At 55.0% G+C, this 16348-nt stretch overlaps 8 protein-coding genes across 8 annotated transcripts in view; 2 read left to right on the top strand and 6 right to left on the bottom strand.

Moving 5' to 3' along the window:
• SODALDRAFT_15202 (MFS general substrate transporter) overlaps positions 1–2294 on the bottom strand; it is a 2305-nt gene extending 11 nt beyond the window's left edge. Inside the window, exons 1-4 of the mRNA XM_028606870.1 lie at positions 1970–2294; positions 1671–1885; positions 1176–1589; positions 1–1086 (exon numbers count right to left, since the gene is read on the bottom strand). The exon at positions 1–1086 is cut by the window's left edge and continues 11 nt beyond it. Coding sequence (XP_028470245.1) covers positions 22–1086; positions 1176–1589; positions 1671–1885; positions 1970–2027 — 1752 coding nt within the window. The 5' untranslated portion in view covers positions 2028–2294 and the 3' untranslated portion in view covers positions 1–21. The remainder of the gene's footprint in view (positions 1087–1175; positions 1590–1670; positions 1886–1969) is intronic.
• A 1126-nt stretch (positions 2295–3420) lies between these two features.
• Positions 3421–4074, bottom strand: SODALDRAFT_319119 (Gim complex component GIM3-like protein; the record flags this gene model as incomplete). The annotated part of the gene is made up of 4 exons (XM_028609427.1): positions 3421–3613; positions 3694–3788; positions 3848–3979; positions 4057–4074. 4 exons carry the CDS (start codon positions 4072–4074, stop codon positions 3421–3423), a joined length of 438 nt encoding a protein of 145 aa, XP_028470244.1.
• Positions 4075–6372: 2298 nt separating this feature from the next.
• SODALDRAFT_267352 (hypothetical protein) lies at positions 6373–8115 on the top strand (the record flags this gene model as incomplete). The annotated part of the gene is made up of 5 exons (XM_028607545.1): positions 6373–6542; positions 6606–6633; positions 6781–7309; positions 7394–7821; positions 7894–8115. 5 exons carry the CDS (start codon positions 6373–6375, stop codon positions 8113–8115), a joined length of 1377 nt encoding a protein of 458 aa, XP_028470243.1.
• A 564-nt stretch (positions 8116–8679) lies between these two features.
• On the bottom strand, positions 8680–9240 carry SODALDRAFT_303735 (hypothetical protein; the record flags this gene model as incomplete). Its single annotated transcript, XM_028608960.1, has 1 exon — positions 8680–9240. The coding sequence occupies one exon, from the start codon at positions 9238–9240 to the stop codon at positions 8680–8682; it is 561 nt and encodes a 186-aa protein (XP_028470242.1).
• A 696-nt stretch (positions 9241–9936) lies between these two features.
• SODALDRAFT_326595 (RING-2-like protein) lies at positions 9937–10906 on the bottom strand. Its single transcript, XM_028610206.1, has one exon. It carries the CDS (start codon positions 10642–10644, stop codon positions 10159–10161), a length of 486 nt encoding a protein of 161 aa, XP_028470241.1. The 5' UTR covers positions 10645–10906; the 3' UTR covers positions 9937–10158.
• Positions 10907–11475: 569 nt separating this feature from the next.
• On the bottom strand, positions 11476–11679 carry SODALDRAFT_244223 (ubiquitin-like protein; the record flags this gene model as incomplete). Its single annotated transcript, XM_028607386.1, has 1 exon — positions 11476–11679. A coding segment is annotated over one exon (204 nt), but the record flags the coding sequence as incomplete, so codon positions are not given.
• Positions 11680–12632: 953 nt separating this feature from the next.
• Positions 12633–13772, bottom strand: SODALDRAFT_326594 (hypothetical protein). Its single transcript, XM_028610205.1, has one exon. It carries the CDS (start codon positions 13537–13539, stop codon positions 12862–12864), a length of 678 nt encoding a protein of 225 aa, XP_028470239.1. The 5' UTR covers positions 13540–13772; the 3' UTR covers positions 12633–12861.
• A 295-nt stretch (positions 13773–14067) lies between these two features.
• On the top strand, positions 14068–16240 carry SODALDRAFT_374769 (hypothetical protein; the record flags this gene model as incomplete). Its single annotated transcript, XM_028614696.1, has 7 exons — positions 14068–14862; positions 14938–15023; positions 15118–15161; positions 15373–15419; positions 15563–15780; positions 15918–16151; positions 16213–16240. 7 exons carry the CDS (start codon positions 14068–14070, stop codon positions 16238–16240), a joined length of 1452 nt encoding a protein of 483 aa, XP_028470238.1.
• Positions 16241–16348: the final 108 nt, after the last annotated feature.

Genomic DNA, 16348 nt, shown 5'->3' with positions numbered 1-16348 from the left:
CCCCGATTAGGGCTAGAAGAGCTACTTTTCCGGTTCTCTCGCACCAGACTCATCTGTAGCAGCCATAGCAGCCGAGGCAGCCGCCTCCTCCCGCCTCCTCTGGCCCTCAACGCGCCTATCCATGGCCTCCTTCTGCTCACGCAGCGCGGTGCAGAACCGCGAATTGGCGCGGATGGTGTCGCCCTTCCAGATGAATAAGAAAGGAATAACGCACATGAGGGCGCTCAGGCCGCCCAGGAGGCTGCAGGCCCCCGCGATGCCGAGGCGCTCAAACATGGGCACGGTGGCGAGCGGGAGGACGACGGCGAGGAGACTGCGGGCCATGGAGGCGGCGGCGTTGGCGGAGGCGGCGAAGACCTCGTAGGCGTCGGTGAGGTAGTTGAGGAGGGCCATGAAGATGAGCATGAAGCCGGCGCCGAAGGGCAGGCCGGCGAGCATGGGCACGACGAAGTGGACGTCCGCGCGGGCGGAGAAGCCGAGCCAGAAGAGGCTGACGACGAAGAGCGGGCCGCCGAGGCAGGCGAGCGGGAGGCGGCGGAACTCCTCCTGGCGGGCGAGGGCGGCGAAGCGCGGGTGGGTCTTGGCGCGGTGCAGCAACGGGTCCCAGGCGAAGAAGATGGGTAGGGTGAGGAGGGAGCCGCCGCCGATGGGGAGGAAGGCGAGGCCGGTCTCGCCGGGGCTGAGGCCGTAGAGGGACTGGAAGATGATGGGGAAGGCCTGGAAGGACATGTAGAAGATGGCGTAGACGAGGGCGAGGTAGGCGCAGACGCTGGCGACGATGAGTTCGGAGGTCATCATGCGCAGGGGGCGGGCGAGGACGACGGTGGCGAGGCGGTGGAAGTCGACCGGGGGTTCGAGGTCCCGCGGGGCGACGAGGTCGCGGTTGCGGTCCGGATCGGCTTCGCGGAGGGCCTTGGCGCGGCGGGCGAGGAGGACGGGGCCGAAGGTCTCGGGGACTAGGAGGAGGAGCGGGACGAGGGTGGCGCCCGCGTAGATGAGGGCGATCCAGAAGGTCCAGCGCCAGCCTATGGTGGTGGAGCAGTACCCTGAGACGATGGGGGCGAAGAGCGGGCCGAATACTGTCGTCTTTGAGAGGACATGTCAGCGGCATGACAGGTAGCGAGAAAGAAAAAAAGAAAAAAAAAAGAAAAAGAAAAAGAAAAAGAAAAACGAACCGCCATGAAGAAGGCCATCGCCCGCCCTCGCGTATTATGGTCACCGTACATGTCGGCCAGGACACCAGGGACGACGGCGTTCGGGGCGCTGGCGAAGACGCCCACGAAGAGGCGGAAGACGACGAAGGCGGCGTAGTTGGGTGCCAGGGCACAGGCCATGGTCCAAAGGGTGAAGATGATGAAGGTGCCAACCGTGATGATGCGGCGACCAAAGTGCTCGCTGAGGGGTCCCCAGAACATGGGCCCGAAGACGTAGCCTATCATGAAGATGGAGATGGGCAAGATCTGCTGCTGGGGGGAGGTGATGCCGTACTGCTCGGAGATGTAAGGGATCGCGTTGGAGGGGAGGGAAGAGCTCATGGTGCTGTTGATAATGAGCATCATGTTCATCGTGAGGAGGGCCATCTTCTTGGTCTGTCCATGACCTGGTTAGCCTTTCCGACGAAGCAAAAAAAGGAAAAATGTTCCAAGCAGGCTCGCTCGTATGGGACTTACACTGGACCAGTTGTACGGATTCTGTGGATCGCCATCCTCCCAAGATACTATGGTTTTGTCGTCGTAGTCGCTGAGGTTGTTGAAGGGCGTGGAGCCTGGCTTCTCGTCAAGATCGTCGCCAGCACGCCCATCTTGAGCTGTGTATTCTATCTGCCCACCATCACCCTGGCCAGCGCGTCTGGCACTTTGCTGAGCTGACGATCTCTGCACTCTCACTGAGCCAAGAAAACGAAATGCATGGTCAATCGTTTTTGAACGGTCATATCTTCTCCAAAGGGTCCGGTAGGAGAGAGACTTACATTGTAAGGACGGCCTTGACGCCTCCAAATCATCACTGGGACCAATACTACGAGCCATGATCAATTACGGATCGATTGCATACCTAGCCTATGGTTGTGAACAGTCCTAGTATTCCCTCCAAATGGTTCTCAACCGACGAGACGGGGAAACAGTGACGGAAGTCCAGTGAAGTAGGTTCATGAAATGATAGGGGAGTCTCGTCTGAACGGTGAAAGGACAATATAAAAGGGCGGAAAGAAAGAGAGAGAGAGAGAGAGAGAGAGGGTGAAAAAAGAAAATTAGAAGAAAAACTACGGCGCAACTTGATGATAGGAGGGGAGAATGGATGCACCTAAGACGGACGGCAACAATGGCAAAATCTCCGTAATCTGGGTTGATATGGGTGATCAGCCCGGATGATGGCACTTTTTCCTGGTTCCAGGACCTCCGTTTACACCACTTTACCTCGTTATGTTGTAATGGTTGTCGGGATACTAACCAAAGGTGGGGGCCGAATGCCGCTATTCCATCGCCCCAGACACACGCCCTTTTGATGATTAGCAATTTAGCAGTTTGTCCAGCCGGACCGGAGGTAACGTTTTGGGAAGGACCTTATCCCCGCGATAAACATTGTAGACACACAACCTGCGGTGCCGTCATTGGCTGGGGTTTGGGAATGCATTTGAGAACCGAAGCGAAGCGGGATGAGGCTTGGCCGTAGTGGGTCGTCTGCCGGCTGAGAGTGGTAGGTATCACGTCGTCGTGGATGTCCTTACCCGGCTCCGGGATCGGGGACATGCCGATGCCGTTTCAGATGCCTAGTACATGTATGTACCAGACCAGTAGGTTACCCACCTGAGGTAAGGTACTAAGGTATGGCAAAAAAATACCTTGGAACTTTATCATGGCCATCCATCCACAGCTTCCATGGGACTGCACTTGTATCTTGTAAAAGCGTGCAAATGGCGATGATGCACGGCAAACGGATTCGAGACGAGTACTCAGTACCTAGGTAGGCAATCGAGAAGTCAAACACGACACGCTTAGGGAGAGTGAGTGACACTGCTACCACGAGCGAGAAATCATGTTTGGCCGGCGTACTATTCTTGTGGAATGAATGGGCTTTTGTTTGCTTTCTCGTGTGGTTTCTTTCGTGGGGGCTTTTTTCCGTCTTTCTTTCCGCGTGGTTTTTCCCCCTTGTGGATTCGTTCCATGAGCGACAGTGACCCGAAGGTGATGAGCGATGACCTCTTTTTCCTTTGCCCTCGTCTCTCCTCAATCATTCTTGTTTCCCTCCTCTCCATTCTCGTCGGTTGGTCTTGGTCTTGGTGTCAGTGTTGTGTTGTGTTGTCGATGTCATGGTGTCGTGGTGTCGTGGTATCGGGATTTTAGGGATCCTCAAAGGCACGGCACGGGCGGCACTTTCGTGTGCGCGGATGACCGACTTTCGGTTGCGGGTTGTTGGAATTCCTCATGTCTCGAGGTTGATGCTCTTCCCGAATCTCGCATACAGAGCGATCTTCAGCTCTGCCATCTCGTCCTGACATTCTTCGAGCTTCGACTCGAGTTCCTCGATCTCCTCTTCTAACTTGGCTGCGGCGACCCCTAGCATTTCGAGCGCTTGGGGCTGGGACACGTGGAAGAACGCATCGCCAATTTTGTATCTGCCGTATTCTGTTAGTGTCACAGTTGCCCTCCCCCCCCCTCCTTGCCGACGCAGTGAGTGAAAGAATGGCAACCATACGGGACTTTGTCGTCTTCGTCGGCCAATTCGAGTTCGGTGTTGAGGTCGTCGAGGTCTTCCTTCTCTTTCTGGTAGGTGGGGGTTAGTGTCTGGATCTTTCGAAGCCGGTATTCATAGAAACATCGAGTAAGACAAGAGGACAAGGAGTTCCCACATTCTTGGCCTTTAGTTCCTCTTCTATGGCCAACTCGCGCTGGTGTAGGCGGCTGAACTTGTTGATCTTGTCCTGGTCTTCTCTGCGCACCTCGACTTCTTCACCGATACTGGCCTCGTCTTCTTTCGTGAGCTGAATGAACGCATATAAGTGTTAGCGGGGGAGGCTTTAACTATAGTTCGATTTTTCTTTTAAAGGGAGATTCATACCATCCGCCTTGTCGCCATTTTCTTTCCCGATGTTTGTGCTGGAAACACTGTTGATGGCGGTTTGCCCACCTTACATGCAGCTAGAGAAATTGCAGCTCTCCGCGCAAGGAGGGGCTAGGTGCGAAAAACTACGTAGAAATAAATTCGTACTGTGCGACAGCTGCACAGGCCCCACTTCTCCCCGTGCTCTCCTTTCTGGCGATCCAAGGCCAGCACTAGACACGACCCAACAACACCACCCTTTAACCGACGAGTCCATTATGGCTCCTGTACGAAAAACATATCCCCGGGCGACGGCGAAGACGATTATCAAAGCGCACTCAAACTGCAATATGACCAAGAATGTCGATGTAATGGTATATGATCTCGCCCGGCCACCACGCGTCGCGCCGAGACGCGTTTGACTAACCTTCTCCCAAATAACCAGATCTATCTCGACTACCTTCGGTTCATGCAGAGGTACGCCTTGCCAAGACAAAATCTCGACATTATAGGAGCATTTTAGGATGGAAATATGAACTGATGCGTGAATGCCTATAGTGTGGTCAAGGAAGCCGCCATTGACTCCAAATCATCTGGCGAGAGGACCATCACCGCCATCAGTGTCAAGAAAGCCACAGTTGTACGTTACCATACCATCCCTGTTGCACCGCGCACTGAGGAGAGTTAATAACTGACATTCAAATTGATAGGATGCTCTTGCCAGGTTCAAGACATAAGACGGCACCCTTGCACTCGATCAACAACCTACCTCGGCGCGCTCTGCACACTGCAGCTTTCTTCCCAAGATACGAAAAGCCGTCACGTCCATAGAGGACTCCCCTAGGCGAACCCCTTGTCCTCTGCCTATTTCCCCGGACCCTGTCCGACTGAAACAACAGAAGCCGCCGTATCGAGACCGACATCTCGGGCCGACCAGTGCTGGAGGTGCCATCACAACAAAGCGTTGGGGTCCAACACCAAATGGAGTACTCGCTGCAAACACTCGACCCAATGCCCCTTAAAGTAACAATATACTTGGCAGACAATGCAATAAGCCAGGATCAAAAAGCAGATAAAGCTTCCTTGGCTTTACAACAGAATGCTTACGGGGGTTGGGCTTGAGTAACTGGAAGACTGGATGACCACACCTCGCCAGTTGGCCAGGAAAGGCTTCAGAAACAGATGCATCCACTCGGAGAAGAACATAGGGAGGACCTCAAGGAGAAGCTCACATCGAGAACCAAGTCCAGGTTCAGGAAGACCAATGTGAGGATCCTAAGAGTTCACCTCCGTCGATGGTTCTCCTAATCTACCTTATGGATAACCGCACTCTTAAGATGTGAGCATACCTCATGCTTTTCGTCCACCAATCCCGTGAGGTACATTGTGACGTAATACTGGACAAGTTAAATCCGGGGGAACTCCGTACCTAAAATAAGGTAGACAACGAACCAGGACATATCGTGGCAGCAGAATCCAATGGCCTGACTTTGGTAATCCCTCCGTACCTACGCTGTCGGGTTTGATTAAGGTAGTATTGGGTAACCCGTTAGAGGTTACCTACAGCAAATCCCTAGGTACAGAACACAAGATGCAGACATAAGATGGAGATAAATTTAACCCTTTTCAGCTCTAAACTACCTAAGGTAGGTAGTGTCATGAAACAGTATTTGGTTGTTTCTTGTCATGGGTAAGGTAGGTACCTTAAGGTAGGCAGCTGTTCGTAACATAAGGTACCTTAGGTATTGGCCATCTCTAGAGTAATTACGAAGTAATGCTCCAAGGTACAGAGGTAAGAAGCTCGTCCCCACAAAGCAGAAGGTAACTAACAGTTACGGATAGGTACTGTCTGTGCTCTCTGGTGCAGTGTTAGCCCAAGGTACCTACGTATAAAAGGTGACAGTACCTTAAATAGGGAGTACCTAGGTACATTAGTGCTGGAAGAGAAGAGAAGGCGCACGGAAGACCCCAGTCACGGCAGCCACGAATGCCACCAACCTCAACGATTGATCTTGCCCAAAATCTTCACACTCAACCCCCCCACACTCAGTCAAGCTCAATATTCAAACAAACCTCTGCTCTTCGTAGAAACGAAAAAAAAAAGAAAAAAATCTCCTCCCTTCTAATAGCACCTTGCCATCAGACAACACAAGCTTCTCCTAGCCTAACCATCTCTTCTCTTCCCCTCGCCCTCTTTTTATATCTTCCTTGACGTCCTGCATCCTTGCACGTTATTATTCCCTGTGCGCGTGTGGAACAACTTCACTACACATTAAATTTGTGCAACAGCTGCGCGCGCCCACCACTCTAGTGAATACATCTCTATTGTTCGCCATGGCAGCCTCTTCTGTTCAGAATCCCGTCACTCAGGGCGAGGCCAACCCGTCCAAGAAGAAGAAGGCCAAGGGCACTGCTGCTGAGCGCATCGAATCCCCCGCGCCGACTGCCGCTTCCGAGGCCGGTGACGATGCTGGCGAGACCCCTTACATTCGTGACATCCAGAAGTGAGAACAACCTCCCAGACGGTTTCTTTTCCGGTTGGAGCCCAAAGCTAATTGACTGCCTAGGAACATCCGCAACATCAACAAGAAGATTGTGCGTGTCTTCTCCCTCTGCCCTCCTCCTCCTCCTCCTCCCAACTGACCCAACCCTGACGACAACCAACAACAACCCCCCCCTTTCGGCCCCCAATCCGAAACAAACGATATTCCATCTCGTGCTAACCTCGTCTTACCCAAACAGTCCAACATGGCTAAGACCGAGACTGTAGTCGCGGAGAATCCTGGCAAATCCCTCGAGGAACTCGTCGCTGCGAAGCTCATCAATGCCGATCAGAAAGCTCAAATCTCCAAGAAGCCTGCCCTGCAGGCTCAGGTCGTCCAGCTGGAGGAGCAGCTCGTTCAGTACAAGAAGATCGATCAAGAGTACCGTACCCGCCTCCAGACCGAAAAGGCTGAGCTCGAGAAGACCCTCACCCAGAAGCTCGAGCAGGAGAAGGTTGATGCCGTCAACGAGATCAAGCAGAAGCTCGAGGCCGACCACGTCAAGGACCTGCATGATACTTTGCTCCACCTATCGCAGTTTCTCCGCCTCGCTGCCGCCCGCCGCTCGGAGGACGTTGACCCCATGCTCGACGAGAACCTGGCCCTGGAGGGTATACTTCTCGGCGTCTACGGCGGCGATGAGATTGCTGTCGACTGTATCATCAAGCTCACCAAGGGAACCGAGGATCGCACCCAGAGCGTCAATGGTGATCTTCTCCAGACTACCTGTCAGTAGCTTTTTTCTGTTCCTCCCTCGTCCTCCGCACGCCTCCGCAATATTTCTGGACTAACATCACCTCGCCTGCCTCCAGTTGCTCAAGTTAAGGCCCTTTCTGAGGCCTTCACCAAGGCTCACTCCGAAGACGTTGAGGCTGAGAGCCAGGAACAAGCGCCCACGGCTGGTGAGGCGACTACCGCCGTGACTGATCCGACCGTTGCCAATGCTAGCCTCACCGAGATCAAGGCTGGCGAGGACACTGCCTTGACCAATGGCCATGCTGAGGAGCAATCCGCCCCTACCCCAGCCAACGGCACCGTTACCAACGAGACCGCCAACGCCTCGGGCGAGAAGTGGGATACTGGCACCTCGGGTAACGATCTGAGCGGCTCCACTATCTCCCAGGAATGGGTTAACGTCTCTCGCGAGTCCACCGAGATCAAGGCCGGCCAGGCTACCGATGATGCTCCTGCTCCCAACGGCCAATCTTGGGCCGATGACCACCCTGAACCGTCGTCCGAGGTATGCTTTTCCCCCTCAACTCTCACCGGGGTTTCTTCGGACCAAAAGACGCTGACCGTTATACCGTTGCAGCCCGCTGCTCAGCAGACCGATGCCAACGACGGTTTCCACCAGGTTCAGGGACGCAATCGCAGCCGCAATGATCGCGAGGGTGGCGGCCAGTGGCGTGGACGCGGCCGTGGCGATTATCGCGGTGGTCGTGGCGGCGGTTACCGCGGCGATGGCCGTGGACGTGGTCGCGGCGGACAGCGTGGCGGAGCCGCTCGCGGCCCTCGTCGGACCGAGGAGTCCTAAGGTCATATGCCACGACGACAAAACAACACGGCATCACAAGACGACGCTGTTCAGTGTGGCCAGTTGTCTATGCTTGCTAATTCTCCTTGTCGTTTGCGTCTGTGGTATGGGCAATCTGTCTTCCCTTTTTTCTTCTTCTTAATTTTTCTCTTTTCCCTCGGTAGCTGGCAAGTCTAGGTTTTGGTCTTACGGTGTATGGGGATGGGGGACAGCATGGCTCCGGCGTCTGGCCTGGCTTCTTATGGCTTTCTGGCACTCTTGTACAATACCATAACGTGACATTGACACCGGCAGTTAAGGCAGGGATACAGGAAACAAAAAGTCAGGAATGAGATAAATAATAACCCTAGGTGACGACGGTGCTTCATTTGGTCATGTTTCTTTTCGTACTTGGTTGATAGTGTGGTCTTTAAGGCCAGATATTCAGGCGAACAATGGAAGTGCTTCTTAGCATTATGGGGACAACTAACGGAGTGGTATTGAACCCAGACATCCAGCTATCACACCTTCGTCACCTCGCCCTCCCACATAGCGCATCCAGTCTAACACGGCTTGACACATCGTTCAATCCGTTTCCACCTTGGCAGGAGCCAACAAATCCGCATCAGAAACCGTCACCGCAACCGCCCCCTCGGGATGTCGCCTGGTGCCCTGCGCCCTCCCTCGGACCGAATCTCTCTTACACCACTGCAGGGCCTCTTTCCAATTGAGCTCGTGATCGATAGCGAGCCAATCCTCGCGGTCGAGCCAGTGGCGGTCAATAGTCCCCAGCGCAACGTCGATGATGTCCTCCCACCCATCGGGCCGGCAAAAGACCTCCTCGCCGCCAAACCACTCGGGACGGGGCCGGAAGTGGAAGCCGAGCGGGCAGCCGCAGCGGGCGCAGAAGGCCCGGGAGGCGATGTCGCGGTCGCACATGTAGGAATGGAAGAATCGGAGCCAAGTGTCACGGGACCCGGGGAGGCCGGGGCGCAAGACGTCGAGGGCGGGGATGTAAGTGGGGCGGTCGGCGTCCGGGGCCTGAGCTTCGGCTTCGGTGAGGGGACGGTCGAGTATGCGGCCTGTGATGCCGCGGGAAGGGTCGGATTCTTCGGATTCCGAGCGTGGCAGGGCGGAGACGGTCATGTAGGGGGCCGGGATAGTCAGGAATTCCATTGCCATGTGGCCGGTGGCGGAGCGGCAGTCGTTGCAGTGGCAAGCTGCGGTATGGGGGAGACGGACGGTCTTGGGATCTGCAAGGTCCGGGCTAGAGCCTCCTGCGAAGGACGGGGGCCGTTCCTCAAATGGTGGAATAGCGATGCGGTAGCTGCGGGATAAGTTAGTTGTTTGGTGGTTTCTGTGAGCATTGGGGGCGGGTTAGGAGTTGGGTGGGAAGAGACTGACCGGGTGGCACCGCAGTTGCAGCCACCGGTGACGGTGAAGGCATGACGTGGGAGAGGCATTGTAATCGTGAGACTCTGGTCAGTGTAGGGGTCCGTCTGTCCAGGGGAATTGATACGTGGGAGAGGGCCTTGAAAAAAGACCCAGAATGATGATCGAGAAGTTGTAGTGGAACGAAGGAAACAATGGGAATTCCCTTAAATACCCTTACGATGTTGAAGAATAACGGAATGATCCCCCGCCATGACCATCTCCGAAGCTAAAGACCTCATTCCCTGTTCGTTAGGCAGGGGGACCTGGCTCAGCTGTACCAGCCGCAAATAACGCCAAGGTGAATAGTGTTATTGAGCTTACGCCCCCGAACGTTCCGTTCCCCGTCCATCTCCTCATTCTCCGCACAGAAATACACACAATCTTGCTAAGACGACGTGAATGTCACATCCGGGGCATCATGCCAGGGTAGGACTCTTGGCAAGTTTTCTGACATACTATGTACGAGGTATTAGCGAAGGAAGGAATGCCTATAACAACAATAATACCTGAAGGGGTGAGTGATAACCCTGCAGATATTTTCAACCCAGCATGGTACCAAGTAGAAACGCAGAGACAAATACTCCTGTTAAACCTCATGCACCATCCAGAGCGTAATGAAGACAGAACCGATCACCTAAACGCAACAAAAGGCGACCCGACCACTCTCCCCGCATCGTCAAACCTCACCCCCTCCCGCCGTAACAGAGCCCTCTTTTCGTCCAGCGTGATCCCTTCCCCGTCCCGCGGCCATTTACCTTTGAAGCCCCCCAGCGCCCCACCCGTCGCCACCACCCGATGGCAGGGGACCTGCGGAGCGAACGGGTTGCGGCGCAACGCGTTGCCCACCGCTCGCGGGGACGAGCCAAGGTGAGCCGCGAGCGCCGCGTACGTAGTCACCTGGCCCCTCGGCACTTGGCAGAGGGCCGTCCATACCCTCTTCTCAAAAGCTGTCCGTAATGAGGATGCGATGCGGACAAGCTGCGGGCTCATGTCTTCAGGCACGTCGAGGGCGGTGAGTGGCTTGCGTTTTGTTTGAGAGGCGTTCGCTTTACGCGTCCTTAACGTCGTTGTCGTAGCGGTACTGATCGCCGTCGTGATAGTGGGGGTCCCCGACATATCTGTTATGGGAAGCCTCTTTTTTCCGTTATTTTCTGTTGCTTTATGGGAAGCCTCTTTTTTCCGTTATTTTCTGTTGCTACCACTACCCGGCGCTGGCGGCAGAAGGAGTGTGCTGTGTGAAACCTGTGCTGATGCGGAGCTGTGGTGCACCGATTTGCTGTTATAGAAAAGAAATGTCCAATTGAGGCATTTGTAGAAGATATGTGTAAAAACTTGACATATAAGGCTCTGTCGATCACTCTTGTTGTTATTCAAAAGAGGTTGTCAGGCAAAGGGCGCGTGTGGATGACGTGACACCAAAACCCCGCCCAGTGACGAACCCTGCGCGAAGTCATGTGACCCACTCACCAAGGGCTTGGTGCTTGTACGAGTGGATACGGAGTACACTTCTTGTCCGTACCTACCTTATATTATCGTTGGGGATTGAAACGCACGAAGTCAATATCTGTACCTGCTTGACTTCGTGCCTCGCTCGTGACGGTTCACTTCGGAATACATCCCAGTCAAAGTCGGTACATCTCGGTACAGGTGTCTTTAGGCTGTCACCGTAGTCACATTATACCTTTTATCCTTCATCCTGTGATAACTGCTCTGTAAGGTGGTAGGGGCTTAGGTGATCGATTACCTAACCCTTTATCGTGAACCAGAACCAGTGCCAACCCGAATCCCAACTCCCGTAATGCGAAGCTCCCAAATGGTAGTCGATACAAAGACATGTGGTCAAATGTGACAGACATCATACGCCGCAGGTATCATCTCGTTCTTGCCGTAAAAGTCAGCACCTCACAACATGGGTCTAAACGGCTCCTAGTCACCCGTATCCACCTCCAGATCCAGCTGCACCCCGTTGCTAACTCCGTAGTCTTGGAGCGTAAGCTGGTCCTTGAACGGTCGCTCTCCCTGTCGCTTCAACAACAGCTCATGAGGTTTCCTGCCCACACGACTCGCCACCATGATCTTAAAGAGGCCAATGGGGTCGCTCGGCAGGCAGGGGATGGCGGTCTTGGTGCCGAGTCGGTCGTTGACGTACACCACGATGAGCTCTTCGCCGCTCTTCGCGGGCTTGGCTGTCGTTTTCTTCTTTTCCGGCTTGGGCGGTCCTTTGTCCTTGCCCTTGCCCTTGTCCTTTTCCTTTCCTCTGTCCCCCCCCCTGTCCGACTCTCGACCTCGGTCTCGGTCTCGGTCGGGGCCTCGGTCTTCATTTCTGTCCCTGCCTCTACCCCAATCTCTGTCTCTCGGCTCTGTGTCCCGAACGCGGTCCCGGCGCGGGGACCGCGAACCATTTCGCTGTCTTGCGTCGCGGCTGCGGCTGCGGCTGCGGTTCCGATATCCTCGCTGGAGGCCACGTCTGTCGTCGCGGCCGTTGTCGTCTTGGCCGTTGTCGTCTCGGTCGCGGCGGCTATTCTTGTCTTTCCATCGGAAGCCTCCTTGTTTCCTCTCGCGGGGACGATTGCCTCGTTCTGTCGATCGATCGCGGCGCGGGGAGCGCGATCTTGAACGTGCCCTGTCCATCGTAGTATGATGGTGTGTTTTCTGAAATTGGCGGTAGGGGGTTGTTCTGGGGTGAAGCTGAAGTGATGGTTTGACGTAATTATGTTGAGAAAAGTCCCATCCGATGCCAAGTTCCATTATTATGTAATCAGAACGACACTGTCGAAGGTACCCACAAAAAGTCACATTACATCCGTAGCAAAAGCGACAAAAAAACATACAACACCGGGTATTCGCTGGTCGTCACCGACCCAACTACTAATCCGGCCCTCACTGGCTTATCTAGGGGAGAGCAGACGGGATCCCGAGTTTTCCAGTGGGTATGGTCGTATGTACCAGACCTTCATGGGAGAGGGGTTATATAGAGATGCAGTCAGAAGGCATTGAAAGGCACTAAAAGGGACGATAAAACATATCACGGGTTAAGGTACTGTGTTGGACCCGAGGAAAGCCCCTGAATTCAAAAAGACCTTGTTGATTTACGCAGCCATAGTGCGAGGATTTTCGTTGTGGGAGTAGCTTGCCGGGGGATATGGGAAGAGAGCGAGAGACATCGCGGTTCCCAACGGCTGTTTTCATTGATGGTATATCGAGCGCTCGGGTGCTTTCCTCCACACGAAGCCGTCCACCGTGATATGTACTGAGACTCATCCAAGCTTTGGATCTCTAATGCATGACATACATAGGCCCAACTCGCCACAATCGAGAGCCAAAGAGCTCTACTCAATTCTCAACCCAGGGTAGTCTGATCTCCACAGGACGCAAATCCTTCTCTACCATCTCAGCGACAGACCGGGCCTCGAGTCCTAGCAGCGCCTCGTGCACGAGCTTGTACGTCTCCTGGCTCAAGCCCTCCTTTCGGTCCGAGTAGATATCGACACCTTCCTTGGTGAACAGCGTCGGCGCAAACCATGTGACCGCCCACCGCTCGACCTGCGAACCATCCGCTTCACCTCCGGGTCCCGGAGGCAATGGGCGCTCACCCCAGCCGAGGATCTCCCAGTGGGAGGTGGCAAAGAAGAGAAGGCCGCTACCACGCCAGTCCCAGGAGGTGGTGGTAAGAGCAGAATCTGAAGAAGGGGATGGGGGAAGAGGGGCAACGGAGGCCGTGTCAACGCCCCGGACGGTCTTGCGCCTGCCAGTGGAGTTGACGGATTCATACTCGACAAGGTCGTCGAGTCGAGTAGTGCCGTCCGGTTTTGGCGGGAGTGAGGTGTAGGTGATGCGGACGTTGCGGGCGGAGCGCCACATGGAGAGGGTGGAGTGCGTGACGGACCATGTTCGGCGGAGCCAGTCGAGTGATGGGGAGAGAGATGGGGGCTGGCTCGCAGAAGAAGAAGAAGAAGCGTAAGTCGACGGGCTGCGGAGTTTGACGTCTGTTGGAGGGGATGTAGTTGCCATGGTGGGCGAATCAGAGAATTTGAATACGTCTTGATGGGTATCTGAGATCTTTGTCGAAGGACGAGCTGTCAAGACAAGAACACCAATTGTTGATGAATGACCACAGCTCTAAATGACAGACGTGATGACGTGATTATAAATTACTTATAATGAGTAATCTGTACATGCAGGGACCGGCCCATGCAAAGTTAGATGGGTCTTTCAACAACAAGAAGAATAGCGAGCATATAGATAGCGACGAGATTCGTACGACGAGGTCGGAGTGAAGACGAAAAAGACGGGTCTGTGAGACAACGTCTACCTATGGCGGTTTGAGATTGAGCACGAGCCACCAACCCGAGACTCTGGGGTAAGTGGCGCATTAGTAATCACGTCCAAGGATAGTGAGGCTTGTAACTATGTACTTCGTTTTCGTACCTAGGTACCTACTTCGTCAACCTCCAGCCCAGCGCAGCGATACCTAATACCTTTTCGATGACCGCCTTTCCTCCTCCCTAACAACCTCATCCCGTTGCTCCCCCTCACGCCATGAATTTCACTGCAGCTATTGCGGATCAGGAACATGATGCGACAACCGCAGCTCTAGCCCAATCGATGGGCTTTTCCAGCTTCGGGTCACAAGATCGTTCCTCCCACCCATCCAAACGTCGCAAGCATAACCCCAACGTCGACGCAGTTGTCGCCTCGCCAGCAACCGGCGCCAATGCATCCGCCGTTGTATATACGACAGACAATTCATTCACAACCACAGCGGCAGCTCTTGCTTCCATACCTGGTTCAAACAACGCGGCGACACAGAACACCGAGGAGATTGACCTCGACGAGAGCGAAGACGAGGACAATGGCGGGGAAAGGGAAGGTGGAAATGGAGGTGCCATACTCTACCCCGACGTCGAAGAAGGGACTGGCGACCACCTCAAGGCCCCCGCTCTGGCGAAAGCACAAGCTTTGATCGACGAAATCGTTGCGCGCCATGGGGGCGACGGATCTACCGGCACGAACGAAGGAGCGGTACATTCGTTTTCACTTCCTCCCGGGGGCTCACCTGGTAATAGCGGCGTCACGCTACCCAACCGTCCGAGTCCTTCATGGGGCCAGAATCAAGGCTCGCTACCAAATATCGGCCAAGAAGGTGGACATGGGCACGACCAACCCCTCCCCATGCCTCAGAGACAAGGCCGGGGACAGGGTCAGGGGAGAGAACCCGGCAAGCCGTGGTGGGAGGGCTACTACGATCCCGCGTCAAACGAGAACCCCTGGGCTGCATTGGAAAAGAAGGCGGGTTTGCAGAGTCGCGGCTCGTGGCTTTCAAGAAGCACCCGTGTGGCTGAATGAGTTCTCTGGATGCCCCATGTCATGAGCTCCGACCAGCCCATTTGAACCCTAGCCGGACCTTAGCACCACCCGGGTTGTCACGCGGCTTCCTCCATGACGATCCTTCGCCGAACCACGTCCCACCACGACTCTCAAGTCACCGACGTCACGTGACACTCACAGTGATAACCCACCGGTCAATGTCAAGGACACACACCGAGCAGGGGTTTTGGCCTCTTAACACATGGCTCTCCTCTTTCCCAGCTGTCCTGCAAGCCAATCACCGGCCTGGAGTGTCATGTGGATGGGTAAACGAAGAAATGAAGGAGGCGGGCTCACTACGTTCTATCCCTATATCAGGCAAAACGGCGCATACATTTATTACAGGCCATAAACGGGACCACCACCGGGACCTCAACCCATGACGCCTTTGATTACTAGTACGCCTATCAGAGAACTAAACTAAACCGATTCCGAATTCATCCTGACGCCTGCGGGAACACCCCTGGGGTGCGGAAGAGCGGCCTCCACCGTCCTTGGAGAATGCTCCCTTGCCTGAAAGAGGAGTATGTTACCCTCCCTCTGCCGCGAATAGGACGAGTTTCTTGTAGGAAAAACATTATACGCCCTCCCCATCTGAGACTTCCGCGTACCCCCCCCCCCCCCCCCCCCCCCCCCCCCCCCCCCCCCCCCCCCCACATCCACCCAGAGCACGATGTCGTCGCCAACGCCCGACTTTCCCGCCTACCTGGTCCATGTTAACCCAGGCCTCTCTAGGCGGAGCAGTCTCCTTCCTGCAGCCCTGATGCTTGCCAGGCCACCCAATTTCCCCCCTCCTCCTCCATTTTTGGCCACCCCTGATGGAGGCTGGAGTACTTTTAGCGCAGAAACAAAAGCAGGCCTCCTCCCATTCTCGTCACTGTTACCGTCAGTCATCCAATCATAAGCCATAATAAGTCTGCCATGAAATCCGAACGCTGCCCCCATTTTTTGTCACTTTTGACGCGCACGCCCCCCCCTTCCGTTGCCCGGTTCTTGTGGCCCTCGTCCCATAAACGACCCAGGAACGCGGGCCGTTGGTGGATGGGGAGAGCCACGTCTTGCCGCCTAGAGCAGACCACTGGCCGCAGGAACCACGTTCTGGGCCCGCTAGAGACCATGAGAGAGGGGCTCTGCAGCATGCAGCGTGTCGAGCCTGTCGATGAACCGTCCAACCCCAACCCAACCCAACCCAACCGCCCCCCCGCCTTCCCTCGGCTCGCACCGTTCCGCACCCCGCCGTCCATGCCCAACCGTATGTGAGTGGATATATGTACTGCCAAAAAAAAGATGGAGGGGGTGTGTATGTGTCGAACATAGGAAATCATCTCCTGGTTCCTGCAGCTAGCTGCAAGATAATCGCTTTAGCTCGCTCTTCCCCATTTAGCCAAGGTGGAAATAAGACACGCTAGAAGGTTCTGGCGAACCGCTGGGTCGGGAATGCGGCTCTGCTGTT

This window comes from Sodiomyces alkalinus (assembly GCF_003711515.1).
Source record: "Sodiomyces alkalinus F11 unplaced genomic scaffold SODALscaffold_1, whole genome shotgun sequence".
In the NCBI taxonomy this organism is placed as follows: domain Eukaryota; kingdom Fungi; phylum Ascomycota; class Sordariomycetes; order Glomerellales; family Plectosphaerellaceae; genus Sodiomyces; species Sodiomyces alkalinus.
Note: the sequence above shows the minus strand (reverse complement) of the source record. Positions and strands in the feature narration are given on the sequence as shown.

Bases quoted from the DNA above. Each gene is read 5' to 3' on its own strand.
- SODALDRAFT_326594 (XM_028610205.1), bottom strand. From the start codon at position 13,539: ATGGCAACTACATCCCCTCCAACAGACGTCAAACTCCGCAGCCCGTCG.
- SODALDRAFT_326595 (XM_028610206.1), bottom strand. From the start codon at position 10,644: ATGTCGGGGACCCCCACTATCACGACGGCGATCAGTACCGCTACGACA.